At 45.0% G+C, this 22,555-nt stretch overlaps 1 protein-coding gene across 1 annotated transcript in view; it reads right to left on the bottom strand.

The window, feature by feature from the left end:
* The window catches only part of LOC138928268 (piezo-type mechanosensitive ion channel component-like), a 569,725-nt gene that overhangs the window by 346,317 nt on the left and 200,853 nt on the right, over positions 1–22,555 (bottom strand). The window contains exon 3 of the mRNA XM_070284921.1: positions 5,587–5,915. Within this exon, the coding sequence (XP_070141022.1) occupies positions 5,587–5,915 (329 nt within the window). The remainder of the gene's footprint in view (positions 1–5,586; positions 5,916–22,555) is intronic.

Here is a 22,555-nt window from a genome sequence, read left to right on the forward strand (position 1 = left end):
TGTAAAGCCATATTATTATCCTGGGGTGAATGCCCCAGTTCTTTCCGAACATCTTCCTGCAGGAATAGAATGCTATGCTTGCTTTCTTGACTCTCTCGTTGATGTTTTGTTTCCATGACAGTTTCGCATCCAGTATCACTCCCAGATACTTTGCCTGCTGTGATATCTCTAGTTCTATGCCATCTATCTTTGGCTTTGTGAAGCTAGGGACCTTTGTTCTCCTAGTGAAGAGCATTAGTTCCATTTTACTTGGATTTATGCCCAATCCGCAGGCTTTTGACCATGCATTGAGTTTATTGAGTGCCCTTGTCATTAGTTCGCTGATGACGTCGGGGAATGGTCCTGAAGTGAGTAGGACTACGTCGTCTGCGTATGCTACCACTTTTACTCCTTCGCTATTTAGTGTTCTTAGTACGTCGTCCATGTTTATCAGCCAGAGCAGTGGGGACAGGACTCCCTCCTGAGGTGTGCCCCTCTTCACAAATCTTGTGTGATGAGTGCCACTCAATTCGGCTGTTATCCTCCTGCTCGTCAGCATTGCGCCAATCCATGCCCTGATGCCTCCCTCTACTCCTATACCGTTGAGGGAACTCAGGATGAAATCCGCATTGACGTTATTAAAGGCTCCTTCTATGTCCAGGAAGGTGGCCATGGCGTAGTTTTTGAAAAGTAGAGCCTTTTCTATGTATCGCACTACCTCGTGTAATGCTGTTTCCGTGGATCGGCCTTTCCTGTGCGCATGTTGCGCATTGGAAAGGTTTTTCTCCGTTCTTTCTGTGATGGGGATATCAATGATCCGTTCCAGTGTTTTCATTAGGAAGGAGGTAAGGCTTATCGGCCTATAATCCATGGCTTGGATGTGTCCTCTTTTTCCTGGTTTTGGTATGAAGACTACCCTCGCTTCCTTCCATGGAAGAGGTATGTGTGCTGTTTTAATGCATGCCTGGAAGATTGCTTGCAGCCATTTTCCCGTGCTTGCTTTTGTTGTTTGTAGCATTGCCGGCTTTTGTATTTGTCGAAGAAATCTATCGCCCAATGTATTCTTTCCATGGTGATGATCTCTTCTACTTGTAGCTGCTGGTCTGCCCCCTGGCTTTCCATTATTCTAGGTTCTTTTTTTTGGTTTCCTGGGAAATGCGTATTCAGCAGGATTTCCAGTGACTCTTCAGCCGACGTACTTCCTGTCCCATCGGGTTTGTTTATGAGCGTGGGGCTTGTGTGTCCTCTCGATAGGATTTTACTTAGCCTCGCCGTGTCTTTGACTCCCTCAAGCGATTCACAGTAGCTGCTCCAAGATTCCTTCTTGGCTACGTAGATTGCCTTTTTGTATTCTTTGTGTATTGCTTTGTACGGCTGCCAGTCTTTGGTTCCGTAACTTGTGTTGAAGGCTTTTCGAACTTTCTTTCTGAGCTCGTATAGCTCTTTGTTCCACCATGGTGGGTATGTCTTCTTAGAGTATGTTAGTCTGCATGACTCTTTCTAGGCTTTGTTCAGAATATTTGTGAAGTCCTCAACTTCCTTATCTATTCTCTCCGTGGTGGATCGGGTCTTGATCCTTCTGTCTTTGACCTTTGACTGTACAATCTTTCCGTATTTGTCCCAGTCAGTGTTTCGAGGGTTTCGTTTCGGCGCCGTTTCACATACCGGCATCACGATTTCGAAGAATATGTACCTGTGGTCTGAAGTAATCACTATGCTCCATTTGGAGGGTTATGTCTAGGACTTCCTCCCAGCCCTGAAATCCTTCCGTGCTTAGAAAGATGAAGGTGGGCGTGTTTCCCTTGTTACAAATATTGACGTCACGACATATAATACTATCGAAGAGAGACTCACCCCTATCGTTTGTCTCCTTACTTCCCCACAGTGTGTGCCTTGCGTTGGCATCGCACCCGAGGATGAGCGTCGTCTAAACAACATAACAAAACAAGAGCTACTTTATTTTAAGGCTTGCGCCAAATTTTTGCGGCATTAGTAGCCAATTTATGAATGTATGTGTGTACATACACATACATTCACACATATCTAAAGGAAGCTTGTAAAGATATATATCTACTTTTCAGGTAATTCTCCATCTTGCCTTCGTCATCCATCAACGTCCACCAACACCATCAACTAGAAATCCTAAATATTATCAACAATTTTGTTAGTTTTTAGAAAAAACAATAAGAAATTCATTTACTTAAAATTTTTCTCACCGAGCGCAGAGTTGCTTGTGAAAACATCGATGGTGGTCACGAACCATCGATGGTTCCGATGTTTTGAAAACATCGATGTTATCGATGTTTCTGCACCTCTAATTCCAAGGTGTTCAGGGCAATCCCTGAATTTTGAAGCTCCTCGAAGGTTGCTTGAGACATCCCAGCCAATTCCATGAACTTCATCTTTATGTTGCTCTATTGCTGATATTATCAAGCTTTCGTCGTTGTTCATTTTCGTAATTTTTTTGTTTCAAATAATTTCAAACAAGCTGTCAAAAACTAACGCAATAACGCAAGTTTTCTAGTATAAACTAGCGTCTTGCGTTATTGCGTTAATTTCGATTTCGATAGGTAACTCAGTTCGGTGTAAATATACTATAAGGCTAGGCAGACAGGAAGTAACTGAATTGAGAACATATGCTGAATCAACCTCTAGAGAAAAATTTGGATTGACTTTATAATTAACGGTATACTTGCAACGACGACCGCCACTCGATCTCATCCATTATGACCAGCCGATCATTCAAAAATGATTATAAATCCTTATAAGTGGGAACGGTGGCACCGCTCCCTTGGTGATGCTCCCAAGCGTTGTGGGTCTCCTAGGGCAACTTCGATGCTATGTAATGCGCCAACCAGTGCTGCCGTTCCCCGCCCAAGGCTTGGACGGGGCGGAACGCAGCCAGGCAGACATTGACCGTGCTCAGCATCGACCGTATTGAATCCGTATCATCTTTTTGCAGCCTGGGCAACGCGTATATCGCGTTCATGTGGTGGGAAAAAACTAGACGAAGATTGTTGTACCTTTTAATCATCATTCCTCATGCCACGTCGTAGTTTGTGTCCGTGAGCTGCATTTGACGGATGTCATTATCACGCCCTACCGGCAACGACTCCTTGAGAAAATGTAACCGTTGTACGTTACTCAAATTATTGTTGTTATGTATGAGGCTCGTGAAATCGTCATAGTAGCCTGGCCAGTCCACACAAACGCACCGGAAAACTTGGGAACTGACATCTGTGGCATGTTCAGTCGCACCTTCGGATCAGCTGCTCCATTTGGCAGTGGCTGCAGCTTAGGAGTCTCGGATCCCAGTTTATCCAAATCCTCTGCGATGGCGCAATAGGCGTCCATATACCGCTCCTCGAACTCCGATTGGAAATTTTTCACGGCATAGCTCGATTCCGCAAACCCTTCTTGATTCACGATCACGGCATCAGTCTCCTGGAACGCGTTCCTTAGCTCTTCCACTTGTTGCAGCCGCTTCTTTAAATAAATTCTCATTTTTCTCGATTATGAATCCTTTTTTAAATTCAGCAGCGTCGATTTAAGGGATTAGTACCGATTTGCCTGTAGGTTAGCTAATTGCTCGAAAGTCGGAGCATCCGAAACAGTTTCCTTGCTGACGAGAGTAAAACGAAAAACTTAGCGCAACTCACCACCCCAAATAAACATGTAAAGAAAATATCGGTAAATTCTTGTCTCGCACACAATTTGTCACTTACTCCGTTTTGCACACAAGATTCCAAACAAAAGAAACAAAAGAAGAGAGCGCCTCCGTTCCTTGACCTGCCGTTGATGCGCCTATGTATCGCCGTCTTTTTGTCGGGCAGTTCGCCGAGTCGACTTGCACACTTAACGCGGCCGCGCGATCTAACGGTATCGATCTAAGTAAAATCGTATTTAAATTTCACAATTGCAAGGTTCCCCTCATGGGCCACCATGTATAGTTGTGTCACCTTGTATGTATGTAACTAACAAGAGGTCATTGTAGGAGGGGTTCCCAGGCAAGAGCAAACACAGGTTGGGATAATTTCCAACGTTATAATTATTATTATTCACTGCTTTACTTTAAACTATATGTATATGTATGTACAGATGGGTGTGTATTCGCAATAGATAAGACGTCAGACCCGCGACGCACAGTAGCGCCTCTCGAACAAAGGCGTTGCAAAAATCGAAAAAGTCGTTGTCGCAAAAACGATTTTAACCATACTTATTCGACAGGAAATTTCCCATGGATTCAGAATCTGCTGTAAAATCAATTTTCGGATTTTTTTTGTAGAAGATATGAGCATTCAAAGTTGAACTTTGTTTCCATTTTTGCATCATAAGAAAAAAAACGAAAAATTTGTTGACTTTCAGGTAATATTACACAAAAACTATATTACCTATCGCCATAATTTTTGCTTTAAATAATAGACACATTCATAAACTGTAACCCAATCCAAAAGAAGGGAATTGGGTTAGGGCTTGCACAGGTAAATCGTTACCTGCCAGGTGTCCATTTTTTTCACGTTTTTCTGGCTAAAGTAGTCTATATCTTTTTTGGATGGGCTGAGCCACTATACGCACTATAACTACGACCTTTGTGGATCTATTCTGGACCAAAATCAACTTACATCTGCTGCGTCGAGCTGCGTCCCCGGAAATGCAACAGCATAAACCAAAACTACTCAGGGTTAAATATACCAAAATACCGACTCAGGTTCATACTAACCAAAAAATATACTAACTGTAGCGCGTGGCGGTTACACGTTAAAATAAAAAAAAAAATCAAACTATTTTTATCTGAGCAAATACATAAAAATAAAGATAAAAAATTAAATACAAAATATTTTTAAAAAATTGTCTTCATTGAGAAAAAAATATTTCTTTACTTTGATACCCTTTAAAAAGGCGAATGAGTGGGCGTGGCAGATTTTCCAATACATATGTAAATTTTACAACAATTACCTATAAAGTGGCGTTTAAATTATTTAGTTATCTTATTTTGTTCAAAAGTTATGATTTTTGCAACGTAAAATGAGAAAGGGCGCTACTGTGCGTCGTGCGTTCAGCGGCGTTTACAAAATCAGACTGACTTTTCCCCTCTCTTTCATTTTCTTCTTCCCGTATCGTATGCACTGTCCGGAGACGAGCGAGCGATCGGCTGACCGTCACTCTCCCGCACAGTGGGACACGCAGCAAAACTGAACAGTCCCTATCCGAAAGTCTTTTGGAGACCAACTGAATAGCGGAAAGATGGCTCCAATAAATAGGAAGTTCCGTTAGGAAACCGAATTATGAGATTAGATGATAGATGAGAACGGGCAAGATAGAATGAGTATATCAGGAAAATGCCATAAGCACGATCGGAAAATTTATAGAAAAAAAAACTTTTCTATTACGCCGACCTACCTACCTGACACAGTATATTTTAATCTACTTCGAGATATGGCATTTTATTTTTATAGAATTTCGGTATAAAATAATAATCATATAGCTCACATAAAAACCATCGATCAATGTGAAACTATAAGATTATATCTCTTTTCATTTGATCATAAGAAACCGATGCAAAACTTGCTGTTATGGCTTAGTTACATTACACATTGCATAACTTACGGATAGACGCATCTGTCGAGCGCGATAATCTTCTTTTTCCAAAAAATCATATTCTTCATATACATCCATATCATCATCATCGCCGAACTCTTCAAACATATAATAATCACCAGTTCGAACAGCATGTGGATGAAGGCGTAAGTCTCGACGTTTGGGTTGAGACGAACGAGTGAAGTATGTATTCTTTAACCGAAGGCCTTTGTCTTGATTGATCGAGGTATCGAATTGAGAATTGTTTATTTTCAAAATCGCTTTCTTTTTGGTTTTATAATCAACATGAGAAGAGCTACTTGTTGAAGCTTGATTATTGGTAATTAGTCCATTTCCACCTATAAAATGGTAAAGTACATATTACTAAACTAAATACTTATCATCATATATATTAAAAAAAAAAAATTAAGAAGCCATGTTTGTCTAAAAATAGTATATTATTTTGTTCACTTCCACAATGAAGACGCCATTGAGGTCTTTGTGCGAAACATCCACATTGCTGCCGAATCTTCAACCTGTCGAAAAGGTTCAATAAACCCATCAGATTCACCTCGTTCTCTTTTAAAACCTCAGGTCCTGGATTTGGTGAAGACGAAAAGAGTCATGCGGTCGCGAGATCCGGCCCACAAAAGAACATATCGTCGGGCTGATTACGATCTAAAGCAGTTTCTGCATAAGGCGAAAAACGATTATTTCTCAGATACTACTACTGCAGACCCCACTGAACCGTATGGATTTAACCTCTCTCCAAGCTCTCTCCAAATTCTCTTCAGAACTTTAAAAGTTTAACTCAATATTTGAAAGCTCGAGACCGAGGCTTGAACGTTAATCAATCCAAATCAATTAGGAGAGTTCAGTTAGAGACACGAAATTGTTCGGTCGGTGATCTTCATTTAAAATACAAAACCTTTGTAAAACTAATTGTAATATTCAGTTAAATAAAAATTATATATTTTTTTACTTATGAATATCTAGTTATCCAGTCCTTAAAGTACGGTACTGGTTTAACTGAAAGGCTACGCTTTACAACTAGCATCCTGAAACCAGCGAATTTTAACAGTGATTCCGAAATTAAAGTGATCCGCAAAAGAATCTACGTGATTCGAAGTGATAAAAAATCCCGTGCGGTCAGAGAAATAATATCAACAAGAAATTATTTAATTCTGTGAAAACTGAAAAAATCCCGTGTGGTCAGAAATAAAACTCTGCAAGCAACCAATCAATCTGGAAGCAACCAATCAATCAAAAACTTACCAAAACAACAAATCATAAAAATGGCAGTTCCACAACTATCCGAAGTGCACCTGAACCAGTTGCTGGCCCAAATCAAGGAACTCCATTACTATGATGGAACCCCTGGAAAGCTTGTAACGTCCTGTCGTCCACGGGTAGTCAGCGGGACGTCCAGGGTCTGTGCAGATATATTTATTTGGTTCAGGCGTGGTTGCTGTAACGGATTCCGACCCCGTCCCAGAGTAGAACGCTAGAGGAATATGCCGTAAATGTATCTTAATGTTTATTTACTTAAAAGGTACAATTCTCAATAATGCCGGATCTCGATTCTGGGGTACGCCGTAGTTCCGATTCGTCCTCCTCGTCCTGCTTTGCGGCTATCCAGTAGGGAAGATGCCGATAGTTTCGCCCAAAGGTGGGTCTGTGGCCTTGAAAGCCACCCACAAGCGAATGCGTTCGGACTCGAAAGTCCTTCACGAGAGACTGCGTTCAGACTCGAAAGTCAACTGAACTCTGTGGTTGTCGGACTCGAAAGTCAGCTCAGCGACGTTTGTTGGACTCGAAAGTCAGCTCGGAGGCGTTCGGACTCGAAAGTCAGCAGATTCAGACTTGAAAGTCAGCAGAGAGAATCGGACTCTGAAGTCGGCAGTATTTTGGACTCGCAAGTAAGCAGAGAGAATCGGACTCGAAAGTCGGCAGTGTTTTGGACTTGAAAGTCAGCAGAGAGAATCGGACTCGAAAGTCGGCAGTGTTTTGGACTCGAAAGTCAGCAGAGAGAATCGGACTCGAAAGTCGGCAGTGTTTGGGACTCGAAAAGTCAGCAGAGAGAATCGGACTCTGAAGTCGGCAGTATTTTGGACTCGCAAGTCGGCAGAGAGAATCGGACTCGAGAGCCAGCAGAGATCCTAACTACGATTTATAAATAGGAACCTGAGTTCCCAAAAAGTGACTTCGCTGCTAACTACTGGGGAGGTTAACTCGACCCAATCGCAGTCGGCTGCTAATGCCCATATGATACAGTAATGCAGTTTTCATTAATAAGCTACTTCATTAGAACCTTGAAAGAGTCAACTATATGTGTAATTTTGTGTAATTTTGCTTGAATTTTGCTTGGATTATTTTGGTAATACGACTACGGTCACACCGACCGTAAAAGGTAAACCAAAAAAACGGCCGCCTTTCGCGGCGTATTATTATGAATTTCTGAATTCCTCGTCGAAGTATTATTGCATAAATAAATGCAGAATCCTTTAAATTTATGTTTTTAACCTATAATGCTTAAATTTTTTTTAATTATTACAAAAAAAATAATTTTAATTAATTTTACAGCGCAAGAACCTTGCTACCGCAAAACATATTATTTTTGCTATTTTTCTAATATATTTTCAGTTCAAAAAACAAGCGAAATGATATAAAAATAAAATTCTCATTGTGAGACCATACTGTCAATGAACTGGCTAATACATTTTTCAATTACAATTTTCTTCATTAAACCCGTATTTTGTTATCGAGTATCTAGTATATAATATGTAGATCTATCGATTATCGCGGCAATGAAGTAGCTAATGCATTATTCTAATGCATTAGAGCGCCATATAGTCGTCTTGCTCGCACTTGTGTAAAACTCTATAGCGCTGTCAAATCTTTAATGAAGTCTCTAATTAATGCGGCAGTGTCATGCCAGTATAAGTGATTACTCCAGGGCCGTGGTCCGCTTTATATAGGCCCTGGCGAGGCTTCAGTGTGGCCAGGGTCCTGTGCGGGATTTTCCCCGAATAGTGTGGCCAGCCTCCGTTCGGTCCAGTGTGACCCTCCTTCACGATTAGTGGCGCGCGCGCGAATTAACAGTTAGTACTGGAGGGAGGTGAAGTCCAGAGGGGGTCCTTCCAGTAAAACTGCCAGTCAAGTCCAAGGAAGGGTTCCAATGTATATAATGTATGTTTAATAAAATGAGAACTTGCTTCGACTTCGGTCAAAATTATAATGATTTATTATTCTTATTCAAACTCAAGAGTAACCTATGGGATACAGTGGAATATGTGGGACTTATGGGATACAATGGAATTGTGGAAATGAAATGGTGTGATCGAGAATATGCATATCCAGCAGATTCGAGTGGAGAATGAGAATCTGCATAGTTGGCGGTTTGTTATGTTTGTGGTTTCGCATAGCTGTTAAGTGTTGGTTCTGCTTACTTCCGTCGGTTCCCCAAACTCAGCGTTTGTCCACTGTTTGGGTTAATGACCATTCGGTTGCTCCGCTGGGGTTTGGGGGGCGGCGGTGTGTCCGCAACAATGTGTGCGGTAACTCCTCCCTCCCTAGAGTGGAGAGAGGGCCATAACGAAGGGATGGTCGGCTCCACAAAGGTAGTAACGGTTGGAGGATGTGGGAGGAAGATGGTCCGTGGTTTATGACATAGTCGGAGAATGATGATCAGGATAAGGATCAATAATATTGTTGAATATATGGCCGTGAACTTGTAGTGTGTTATATTATCTATCTCGATGATTTTCCCGGCTGTCGAAAGGGCTTCTAAGTGTAATTTTTCCAAAGATAGTGCTTTGATGGTTTGATTTTTTACTATTTTGATGACTGGTGGAAGTACGAAGGTGAAATGGTCGTGTTCCACTAATTCTTTGTCGCTGTATTCTATACCATTTATCCATGTGGTACAGTTCTTATAATGTATTATGAAGGAGTCGTTTAAAAGTACCTCATCGTTGCAGGTTGATTTAAGGGTGGTGTTTTTTGCGTTGAAGATGAAAATTAATCCTTTCTCCGGTTCGAATATGTTCATTTCGTGTCCTGTGTCTATCAAGTCACATTTTGTCTCGTTTACGTTATTGACAATATCCTCCAGACACTAGTTATTTTTTATCATCGGGTCGGCGTGGATTCTTTGACAGAAGAACTCTTGTTCTACCTTAAGACAGCTTTCGCGAAATTGATGCAATGTGTTGTTATTATGTGCCAAGAATTCAGGGGAAATGATGAAATGGGACTTATTTATGGGTAAGGGTATGACATGAGTGAACTTATAAATTGTTGAATCGAAGATTGGTATCTTAACGTTAAACAATAGCTTGTTATTAAAAGTGAAACAAGATGGTGCAAGTAAATTATAGATGTGTTCGTCTAATTGTAGGGTGATATTTTGTGTGCTTAGCATATTCCTTATAGTATTTATTTCGTGTTTGTTAAATAAAAATTTTGGGATTAAGCCCAATTTGCTGGCCAGTAGGCTCTCAGCTATGTTGTTAATATGTTCTTTCAGGGTGTCGATATGGAAGTTTATTCGATTAATGTATTGTAGTGTGAAGATGTTTTCCCTACCTTCCCTAAGTTCTTTGAAGATAGTGTTGTGTGCTATGTCGAGAAATTTTTATACCCTTGCAGGGTATTATAATTTCAGTCAGAAGTTTGCAACGCAGTGAAGGAGACGTTTCCGACCCTATAAAGTATATATATTCTTGATCAGCATCAACAGCCGAGTCGATATAGCCATGTTTTTTTTTTTTTTTTATATTCCATTTATTAACAACATTAAATCCTTAGTAATATACAAATAACAACAAACAGAAAAGAACGAAGACTGCAAATTGTTTGATTGAAGGCTGCTTTGTTTTACGGTGTAGGGGGCCTTGGTCGCGCGGTACCGCCGCTAGGCATTGCTTCGCGCGAGGTACGGGCCACCTACTCTGCACGCATCCTTCTCTCCGTCTCCAGAGTTCTCAGCGTTTTCATGACGCTTGCCACAAAAGTGGCAGTCGCGTCCCAGGCCTTCTGGCTGCCAAGCATAGTGGGGACCAGATTGTCAGCTCCGATGGCAGCGCCCACAACTTCCTCCAGTGCCAGCCGCTCGTGGTGAAAACGATGGCATTCGAAAAGAACGTGGTGCGCGTTCTCTTCGACACCGGTCCCGCATTCCGGGCAGTGGTCCTCTGGGTCGTGGCCGAAACGTTTTAGGTAGCTCCGAAAACAGCCGTGCCCACTGAGCGCCTGTGTCAGGTAGAAGTCTACCTCGCCGTGCTTTCGGGTGATCCAGCTTTGGATATCAGGGATCAAGCGGTGAGTCCAACGGCCCTTTGTGGAACTGTCCCACCGGGACTGCCACCGGGCGATACTACTGCTTCTGGCGCTGCTCCTGGCCTCGCGCCTCGCCGAAGAGTTTCCCGGCTCGCGTGAGAGGCGGGCTTCCTGGGCTTCTCGAACCAGCTCACATATCGGCACCTGCCCCGCTATGACTAGGGCCGCGTCGTCGGAGACAGTCCGGAAGGCGCACGCTACTCTTAGAGCGCATAGGCGGTACACCCCTTCTACACCCCTCACATAGCTCCTGACTTTCACAGCCTCCGCCCAGGCTGGGGCTGCATAGAGGAGTTGCGACGTGACGACGCTCATGAGCAGCTTCCTCTTGCACTGCTTGGGCCCCCTGGTGTTCAGCAGGATCCTGGAGAGGGACCTTGCGGTTTCGCTGGCCTTTTTATGAACATACTCTAGGTGTTCTCTGTAGCAGAGGCGTGTGTCCAGGATGACGCCCAGGTACCTCAGTGCGCGCTGGGAGGTGATTGGAAGTCCACCTACCCGGATCTCCGCCGTTTCCACTCGCTTCCTGCTGGAGATCAGGACTGCCTCGGTCTTGTGCGAGGCCAGTTCGAGGCCGGCGACTGCAAGCCAGGACTCGACCGCACGGATTGCGCTATTTGCCGCCATCTCCGCATCTGCCAGCTCCTTCGCCACTACCACCAGCGCCACGTCGTCGGCAAAGCCAACGATAGTGGTGTTCGAGGATAGCGGGAGGTTTAGCACCCCGTTATACATCGTGTTCCAGAGCAGCGGTCCCAGAACGGAGCCCTGCGGGACTCCGGCTGAGACCTCGTGCGTTCTGGTACCCTGGGACGTGTCCACGATGAGACTCCTCTCGCTGAGGTAGCTGCGGACTATCCTCAGCAGGTAGCCCGGGATGCTGAAGGCTTCCAGAGCCTCCAGTGTCCGCCTCCAGTCCGCAGAGTTGAATGCGTTCCGGATGTCAAGAGTAACAACCAGGCAGTATTCCTTGGCGCCTTTTTTCCATCTCGCGCCAGCGATTGCGTTCGCGGCCAGGTTTGTGACCGTTTCAATGGCATCCAGGGTCGATCTCCTCTTCCGGAAGCCGAACTGGTTTGGCGCGAGCCCACCAGCGCGCTCTATCGCTGCCTCCAGCCTTAAAACGATCATCTTCTCAAATACCTTCCCAATCGTATCCAGCAGACAGATGGGTCTGTACGAAGATGCCTCGCCCGCTGGCTTCCCCGGTTTCGGGAGAAGAAGAAGCTTCTGGCGCTTCCATCTCACTGGGAACGAGCCTTCCGCCAGGCACTTGTTGAACAAATCGGCGATCGCTTTGGCGTGCAGTGTGAGCAGCAGTTTGGTCGCCCTGTTAGGGATTGAATCAGGGCCAGGCGCCTTCTTGTTTTTGAGCGTCCTCGCTGACACTAGGATCTCCTGCTCCGAGACCGGGCATATCTCCATGGGCTCCCTGCTCACATGGAAGTTGAGCGGTTGCCCAGTCGGAAATAGCACCCGGACTATGCCTTCGAGAGCCTCAGGGTCCGTTGGCGCCTTGCTGCCAGCGCTCACTCGCTTTACGACTTTCTGGTAGGCCCCGCCCCATGGGTCCTTCTCAACGACGTCGCATAGCTTAAGAAAGCACTCTCTCTTACTGGACTTTATCGCCTTCTTTAGGGCCGCCCTTGCGGTCCTGTAAGCCTCGCTGCGGGCTGGTAAGTTCGGAGAGCCGCGCGCTCTCTGGACTTTCCTCCTGGCTCGGAGGCAAGAGGAGCGGAGGTTTGCGATGTCATCGCTCCACCAGTACACCGGTGCGTGATGCTTCCGGAAAGATTTCCGCTTCTGCATACTTGCATTGCATGCACGCTCGACCGCGGCCGCCAGTTTGAGCGCAGCATCGTTAGCGCTGTCCGTTTCGTCTGTGGCTAGGCCCGCTAAGGCGCTCGAGAACGCTTGGGCGTTGAGCGTGTCTTGCCGATATGCCTTATTTGCGCTGGGCGGGATCGTCCTGCTCGGTGAGTTCTCGCCGAGGGAGACGAGGATGGCCTCATGATCGCTGGCTGTATAGATCTCGCTGATCCTCCACCTGGCTAGGCAGGCTAGTGCACTGCTAGCGTAAGTGAGGTCTATAACGGACCCTGCTCCCGCTCTGTTGAAGGTATGCTGGGTACCCTCATTCAGAAGAGCAATATCCAGGGAGGCGAAGGCCTCCAGGATGATGCGGCCTCTGGCGTTGGTTGAGGGCGCCCCCCAATCCTGGGCCCAAGCGTTGAAGTCGCCGCCCACTAGTGTGTTGCTCCGTCCGCGGATGTCATCGCTGAGCTCGTCGATGATGCTGCTGAAGGCCTCCAGGGTGAGGCTTGGTGCCAGGTAGCAGCTGTACACCCACACCCCGCCTACTCTACCGCGAACGAAGCCATCCGCCGATCTGACGTCGGACATGTGAGCGGGTTCCCGCCCGCACATCCACAGCGCAGCTTTGCCAGTCCGGTCCATGGCCCAACCATGTGTGCTTGCAGCCTTGTATGGCTCGCTGAGCACCGCCACATCCACGTCCAGGTCGCGCACCGTCTGCATTAGCAGATCATGCGCTGCCCTGCAGTGATTCAGGTTCAGCTGAATCAACTGCATGGCGCGTTACGGGGGAAGGCGCCACTGCTACTGGAGCTCCTGGTCGGGCAGCTTTTGCTGCCTGCCTGGTGCCTCGTCTCCTTCTTGCCGGAAGCAGCGCAGAGGAAGCATTTCGCCTCGTTGGGGCACTTAGCGGCTTTGTGTCCCCTCTCCCCGCATTTTATGCAGCAGCCGCTCCGGTCGGTCGCGCTTCTGCAGTTTGCGGCCAGGTGGCCAGCCTCGAGACACCGGTAGCATCTTGGGGGGCCTGTCCTCTCCCTGATCGTGCAGGAAGTCCAGCCTATGCGTAGAGAACCTCTCTTTAGCACCGCCTTTGCCAGGGGGCACGGGAGGCTAATTACTGCCGTCTGTGACTCGGCATAGCCAGGGCGGAGGCTTCGCACTTTGACCTTGGCCCCATCCAAGCTGAATTGCTCCGCGATCGCGGCCACAATCTCGGGCTCTTTGGCTAGGGCGTCCAGCTCTCGGATCTCGAGCACAGAGACCTTTGAGTCCTCTGACATCGCCCGAACCTCCGCCGTTTCACCAAGCACCTGCGCTATGCTCGTTCGCATTGACGCTGCGCTCTCAGTGCTATTCTTCGCCACCTCTAGCAGAAGGTTTCCGTTGGTAGTTCGTCTAACCTTTTTGACGCTATTACCCAGGCCTGCAAGCTGGCTGTCGTCCCTTCTGGTGACCATGGCCAGGATTTCACTGTATGTCTTCCCTTTCGCAGCTATAATGACTGCGTCCGGGCGGGATCGATGAGGAGCCTCGAGTTTCTTGCGCCGCTTTTTCCTCGTGTAGGTTTTCCAGGCGCCTCCCTCGGCTTCTGGGCCTTCAGTCGCTGGGCCGGTTGGCTGCGGCGGGTTGGGTGCCCTGGATTTGGGCGCGCTGGCCGCGGGTGTCCCTCTTGCGGAAGTTTTCCCCTGCTTAGCAGCTTCAGCCGGCGTGGGGGCGCTCCGCAGGTTCTTCGCGCTCGAGTTGGCCGCCGTTACTTGCGATTTCTCTGTAGTGGTGGTCGGGGCTCGCCGCGCCTCCGTCTGTGTTGCGCCGTCCTTGCTCCAGACCTTGGGCGTCTGCTGTGCTGCGTCCCGCCTCTGAGTGCTCTCAATCTTGTTCCCGCCCTGGGAACAGTTGTGGCATGCTACTGCAGTTTCGGGTCGGTCCGTCTCCTCAGGTTTCCGAGCAGAGTTGAGCCACTCCCCTATGTCGGCTTGCAGGTCCTTCACCCTCGCCAGCTTGGTCTTCATAACCAAGGTTATGTGTCGGACCTGCTTGTTATTGATGTCGTCGAGGACATCATCCAGGATCTTTCCCAGCTCCGCAATGTTTTTGAGGCACTGGGATTCCCTGCATCTCTTAGGTGGCGTATCTCGCTGAGAGCCTGCTGGGCTGGCGGCGTCCCGTGCCCTTTTGGGAGTTTGGGAGTCCGCATTCTCTCCTGCTGTCGGTACCGGAGCCTTGCTCGCTGGGAGGAGCGGGGATCTTAGAACCCTGCTACTCCTTCTAAAGGCCATTGGACCGTCATCTTTCTCGTCGTCTTGGCTTGGCGTATTAACTACCGTGGCGGCCAAGTCAGCCACCGCCACGTCAGTGCTTGGGGGAATGTTTTTTAGGGCCTCCAGAATCCTTGCCCTGGCCGCGGGTTCTCCCGCGGGTGGATTTCCACATGTGTGGCTGCCACCTGGAGTATTCACGTTTTGCGAAGACATTCCAATTTTGTTTGCATTTTGGCCCAATGCAAGGGCTGCATTTTATACCTCCTGCCAGGTATGTTTAACTGCCGGCCAATGTGGCTCAGACGCAGACCAGGTAGCCGCCCAATGTGGGTCAGACGCTGCCTGGGTTTGGGAGATTTGATGCAGCTAGAGCCTGCTGCCAGGTTTGTTCTTCTGCCGGCCAATGTGGCGCAGACGCAGATCACATAGCCGCCCATTATGGGACAGACGCTACGTGGAGGAGTGTGGAGGAAAGGCGAGTGCACTTATGGGGTCCCTCGATGGTCAGGGGTTTCCCCGAGACTTAGCAGGTGGGGGTTATACCGCCCCTGCTCGGTCGCCAGAGCCCCGATTTTAAAGGTGGACCGCAGAGCGGAGGGGTTGGCTGATGGTCGGCTCCTTGACCTTTACCACCATTTAATCCCCTGTGCGGGCCTTGATCACGAGTTCCGTGATGATCCCACTTCCTCGAGCCAAGGATCAGGAGCAGCAGCCCTAAAAGGTATGCTACCTCCTGGATCGGTGTTTGGCATGTACGTGCTGTAGCATGCAGCTTTCGTCAGCTAAGGTTGGCGCACTAGCGCCAGCTGCTGGGTGGATCCTCTCAGCGCCACCTGGCGGCAGCGATGGGTTGCCAGACCGGTGCAGAACTGGGGGCTACCCAACACTGGATCGCAGCTGATCTGTCCATCAGCTGGCGTGACTGGCATGTGCTGCGGGGGCAGCCACATTTGCCGTGGAAGGAATATTGCACTGGACTGGAGGAGGCAACAACAATGGGGCAAGAAACTGGAAGGAATGCTCTCACCACTCTCTCCGCTCTCGCCGCCGGCCCAAATCACAGGATTTGTAATTCGGATTTACTTGGTCATCCGTGGACATCCAAGGCTTGCCGCTGCAGGTGAGTGTTCCCCACTGCCTCACTCGTCCGGCCTGCACCCAGGTTCGTTGGGGACATGCCGAAGCTCACACACAACGCGGATTACGCGGGAGCGCCTCCGCGGTGCATCCGTACTCGGCAACTTCACTTTCACATCTCGATATAGCCATGTCCGTCTGTCCGTCTGTCCGTCTGTCCATCTGTCCGTCTGTCCGTCTGTCCGTCTGTCTGTTTCTACGCAAACTAGTCCCTCAGTTTTAAAGCTATCTGAATGAAACTTTGCATATAGTCTTCTATATACTCTCACTGCTATATATGTCGGAACGGGCCGGATCGGACGACTATATCATATAGCTGCCATACAAATGTTCGATAAATTTTTCGAAAAAAAATTATAACTTTGCTGTTTTTTAACATTTTTGCACCATTTTTTAGATATGGCCATTCTATATTATTTCTGAATTTTGGTAAAAATTTTATGAAAATCGGACGACTATATCTTATAGCTGCCATAGAAACGATCGGGAAATTAATAGGAAACAAATTATAACTTCGTTGTTTTTCAACGTATTTTCATCTACTCTGAGATATAAGCTTATTTTATTATTGTAGAATTTTGGTATAAATTTCATGAAAATCGGACAACTATATCATATAGCGGCCATAGGAGCGATCGGTAGATGTAGAGAAAATGTAAAGGTGTGAATGTAAAACTGTAACTGTCAAACTGTAAACATTATAAGTATAGTTGAAATGTAATGAAATAATATCTGCAAGGGTATACAAACTTCGGCGTGCCGAAGTTAGCTTCCTTTCTTGTTGTATTTCAATTTGTTCGTTATTTATGTGGTCCGTAATGTTATTAAGTCTAATAATGACCTGTTTATTAAAATTGTTTTGTTTGTCTTGATAATTTTGTAATGTGTGAGAGGTAACTTTTAGGTTGTTTATTTCTGCAAGTATATTTTGTCCGTCGTTGTTGTCCAAATTACCCGAAATCGACTTTAGAATAGTCCCTAGGCCGTTAATTAAACCTCTTTTTGTTCTGGCGTGCGGAAGTAGGGGTCTATTCCGTTTTCTAGTTGCTGTAGTTTCCCTTTTATAATTCCTAGCGAAATGTCGAACGTTTCATCTAGTCTAAGGGCTTTTAATGTGTTTTTAAATCCGATAAGGCATACTTTGAATTCTTGAACGTCTACGACATGAGTTAGGATTGTATAACTCTGCGTTATTCGTCTTCCAGATGAATGAAGGCGAGGGGTGAAGGTCCGTTGAGTCTTTCTAAAGAGAAGGACTGCGTAGCGGAATGGGTAGTTCTGGAATGAAGTAGTTTATTGAGTGTTGTTATTTCTTCTGATTGTCTTTCTTATTTTTTGTTTGTGTAGTTTTTGCTGTCTAGTTGTTAGTAACGTAACTCCTTTGTCGGCCCTGACTTTGTGTAGAGAGAACCTAGGCGTCAACTTGTTCCTCCTGTTCTCTCTCCTAAAAATAACATCATCAGCTTCGACCTGGATTGGTGGTTCCCTATCTTCGTTTAATTTGGTTAGCCTTTTTTCTGTCTGGTTACCCAACTGTTCTTGAATTTTGGGGTATAGTTCCTTCCTGAATTCGTTCAGTTTTGCCAAGTAGTCATGGTGATTGTCAAATTTTACTGTTTTTTCAAACATGTGGGTTCTGCCGTGGAAAAGCTCGAACGGTGTGTGAGCAGTGCTGGAGTGTATGGCATTATTGTACGTTGTCAATACTTTTGCAAATATCTCCGCGTGATAAGATTGGAGTTGAAGCTCCTTCCTGCGGTTATCAACTATTCTGTAGAGCTCCGTGAATGTTGAGTGGAGCCTTTCGACAGGTGCATTTCCCGTCGATTGTTGGAAAGAGGTGGTGTGGATTTCGATATTATATTGGGTCAGGAAATCGGTGAACAGATTTCCTGAGAATTCTGCACCTTGGTCGAAAACAATTTTCTTCGGTACATACATAGATATCGATGTGAATAACATCTAAGGGTCCCGTTGGTGCTGGTGGGGTTTGGAAAAAGGGTCTGTGAGGTTGCCTATCATATTTGAGTGTTAAGCAAATGTCACAGTCCTTAATTACTTGAGATAATCTTCTTCATGCATGGGAAATAAATATCTCTTTTAAGATGGTTAAGAGTCTCGTCAATACCTCTGTGGTTGCTGTTAAGATGGTATGACTGAACCCTTTGTTTTAGCTCTTGTGGATCGGGAAGGTCGGTTATAAGTGATGAGCATCGACAAATACTATACAGGTTGTTTCCTGTGAAGTAGTTGTTGTAGGATTCGATTATAACAAAGACGTTGTCCGGTGCCAGTATAGCATGGATTTTGTTAGGTTTTAGAATGGTCTGCAATATTTTCGTGATTGCGTCAAATGTATATTCCGGTTCTGAAAATATGCGCCTTATTTTGTGTGGAAAAGGGGTGCTTAATTGTACCGGTATTGAAGGGCCGATTTGGAAAATAGTTTGAATGTTAAAATAGTTTAGTGGCTTCTGAGCAATTGTTATTCTATTCGGGTCTTCGTTTACATTTAGATTGGGCTCTATCCTGCTGAGGGCGTCAGCGACGACATTTTGTGACCCTTTTTTATAGACCACCTCGTAGTCATAGGCGGCTAAGGTGGTTTTCCACCGAAGTTGCTTTGGGTTTTGGCCCTTAAGATTCTCTAGCCAGACCAACGGTTTGTGGTCAGTCACTATTTTGAATCGGCGACCGAAAAGGTAGGGCCTAAAGTGTCCCACAGACCATAAAATTGCAAGCATTTCTTTCTCTATTGTGGAATATCTAACTTCGACGTCGGATAGTGTTCTGCTGGCAAATGAAATGGGCCTATCGTTGGTGTTTGGACCTTGAGACAGTACTGCGCCTATGGCGTAATTGCTCGCGTCCGTGGTTAGAGTGACAGGTTTGGAGAAATCAGGATAGGCCAGAATGGGGTCATTACACAATAGATTCTTGGAATAGGCTACTGCCTCTTTAAATTCTTCATCTATCACTATTGATTTTTTCCCTTTCAATTGTCTGGTTAAAGGTTTGGTTATTTTTGCGAAGTCTCTTATAAACTTCCTATAATAACCGAGTAAGCCTAAAAAGGACTTAATTTCCCTAACAGTTTTAGGGCAAGGGAAGTCTTTAATTGCTTGGATTTTATCGGGGTTAGGCTTTACCCCTTCATGTGTGACGATGTGTCCTAAAAAGTCAATTTCCTTTCTTAGAAAATTGCATTTTGCGGGTTGAATTTTGAGGTTTGTTGTTTGTAATTTAGTGAATACGGCTTTAATATCTGTTATGTGACTTTGTAGGGAAGGGGAAAATATGATAATGTCATCGAGATATACGAGACAACTACCTATCAGATCTCCTAGGACGTTGTCCATAACACGCTGGAACGTCGCCGGTGCGTTTTTATGTCCGAAAGGCATTCTCGTGAACTCGTAGTGCCGGTTCTCGACGGTGAATGCTGTTTTGCTGGCATCGAGTGGATTCATTTCAATTTGATGGAAACCACTAGCCAGATCGATTGTTGTAAAGTATTTAGTCTTCCCTATACTATCCAGTATATCCGCAATGTTGGGAATGGGATATCTGTCTGAGATAGTTTTTTCATTTAATTTGCGGAAGTCAATGACCAATCGCCATTTCTTCTGCCCTGACGAGTCGGTTTTCTTGGGAACGACCCATACAGGTGCGCTCCAAGGGGAGTGGCTGTTTTTAATAATGTTCTGTTGAAGCATTTTTGTAATTTGTTTACGGACTTCTTCTTTGTGTATAAAAGGATATCTGTAAGATTTCGTGTGTATGGGAACGTCGTCCACTGTGGGAATCGAATGTTTGACGACGTTTGAATACGTCAATTGGTTATTTTCATTGTAAAACAGTTTTTTGAACTGTTTTCAGAGTTTAAGAAGATTTTGTGTTTCCTCGTCGTTTAAATGTTCTGTCCGAATGTCTAATTTGGTCTGTAAATCTGTGGTTTGTGGAATTTCCTCTGCGGCCATGCAGTATAAATACTCGTAGTCTCGTGTATGAGTCGTTTCAGCTTTTAGTGGTTCCTCTAAGAATAACGTCTGGTCATAATCGGATGTGTTGCAGACTTCGAAGTTTGCAAAGCCATTCGTTGCAGTATACAGTCCCCCTGTGATTGCTAAATCTTTGCTTAGTGTTGTGGTCTCGAATAAGAAATCTCCCTCCATTATGTTTACAGGGAGTTGCAATCTTATCTTCATATTCAGTTGTATGGTATGTTCTGTGTCTACTGGGTTTGAGTGTGTAAGGATTGGTAAAGAAGTCTTTTCAACTTCTAGAACAGCATCCGCTATGTTTATTGTAGCATCTAGGTTACTTAAAAAGTCCATACCCAAGAGGCCGTTAAAATGGGGGTGAAAATCGAATAAGAAGAATCTTGGTTCTTTTGCTGAGTGAAATTGTTCAAAGATAACAGAGTCTGTATATTCCTGTATTTGGAATTTATTGAGGACTGTGTGAATGTCTATCGGAGTGTTTATTTTTTTAGTGTAGTCTTTTGGAACTAGGGATGGTTTTATAAAGGAGTAAGTTGAACCAGTATCTATGAGGAATTTATGTGGATTGGTCGTAAAAATGTTTGAAGATAAAAGAACGTAGGGTAAAGATTTCCCGTGGGATCTCTTATTCAAGAATCCGACTGGTTTTCCGAGGCTTCTTGTGAAAAATTTGCACCATCGTTGATGTTGCAGGAAGCCGAAGAAGTGCTATCGTTGGATCTTGAATTACCCCGGAATGGGTTTTGGTTTCTAGATGATGTACTGTCTTGTCGGTTTTGGGATGATTGCCGTGTTACGTTCTTGTTAGTGCTATTATTGTCCGATTGTCTCTGATTCTGTTCGTGCCGTTGGTAAGGTCGGTTACGTTCGCTTGAGTTTCCGCGGTGGCGGTGACTTTGTTGGTCAGAAGAGGTTTCACGTCGACTGTTATTTTGTCGTTCGTAACGGTTATGGGTGTTACCGCTAGAGTTTTGATAGTAAAAATTTTGTTCCGTCTGTGCTAACTCATAGGCTTTCTCTAAAGATTCCGGGTTCCGGGATCTAATTATCGTTTTTAATTGTCCGTTTAGGCCGACAATGAATGCATTGAGGCAAATGTCAGAGTATAGGGCGTGTTTTGCTGTAATATTCTGGCCATCTCGGTCCGAGTCTTTCATCAATGAAACCAATTGGCCTCTCAATTTTGCTATTGCAAAAAATAGTTTGTTAATGGAAAGTCCGCTTGGTAGGGTTTGAATTTCCCGGATTAATATAGCTTCTGTCTTCTTGCAAGTATACAGTCGTTTAAGATTTGCCTTAATTTCGTCCCAAATAAGTGGTGTATTACAGAGATTCAATGCCTCATGTGCCCTGCCCTTAACCCTATGTCGGATAGCCCTGAGGATCAATTGCCCGTACGTAGACTGATCTACGGACCGAATGAGCAACAGTAATTCCTCAACACTAGTAATGAAAGTTTCCAAGTTATCATTAGGGCCTTCATAAGTGGGTAAATGTTGTACGAACGCTAGAATGTCTTTAGGGTTTAGAGTTGTATTGATGATGGTCAATGAGTTACTAACAGTAGGGCTGATGGAGCCCGACGCATTACCCGAGTCTAAAGGATTCATGTTTGGATTAGAGGTTCGGTTTATTTCGTGGTGTTGTTCTTCCTCAACGTTTACTAGGTCTGCTGAACTTGAACTTCTCAAACCTAATCTTCTACCAGCTGCGTTAACCTTTTTTAACATTTAGTATTTTCTTTGTGTTATCTTTAATGTCTGGTTGTAATAGTATGTTTATCTCTTAATTAATTAGTTGATTAACAGTTGATATCCTCTCCCTGTGTCGTAGTTAACAGTTGTGTTGACTGTAATGTACATATATACATAGAGTTAGTGATTTGTTTAAATTCGGTATTAATAATTGAGTGTAGGCAAGTGAACATATGGCGACCAATGGAAGACGTTTATATATTTGTTCGTTTTCTTTTATATTTTTTTTTTGTATGACGTAAGCGTTTGAATCCGATTTCTTTCCAGTGTACAATTGGGAATATTTGTTTGTTTTACCCCACATCGAGCAAAAACTGCTGATGCAGCGGTTTCAATTCGAGTGCATAAAGGGGAAAACAAAATGTATATTGCAGCTACATGATCCCGGTGCCCTATCAGCGTTTGATGTGCACATATTCGGTCACGATTTTTTTTTTTTTTTTAAGTGTGGATGTTTATATTTTGTATGCAAAAGATTTTTTTTGTTTCTTGTCGATATGTGATCCCGGTGCCCTATCAGCGTTTGATGAGCACATATTCGGTCACAAATCTTAATAATTGTAAAATCTCTTTTTTTTTGTTGGTGTGTGATCCCGGTGCCTTATCAGCGTGTGATGTGCACATATACGGTCACAAATTTTAATAATTGTAAAAAATATTTTTTTTTTAATAATTTGTAAAAAATTTTTTT

Source organism: Drosophila kikkawai, chromosome 3L, assembly GCF_030179895.1.
Source record: "Drosophila kikkawai strain 14028-0561.14 chromosome 3L, DkikHiC1v2, whole genome shotgun sequence".
In the NCBI taxonomy this organism is placed as follows: domain Eukaryota; kingdom Metazoa; phylum Arthropoda; class Insecta; order Diptera; family Drosophilidae; genus Drosophila; species Drosophila kikkawai.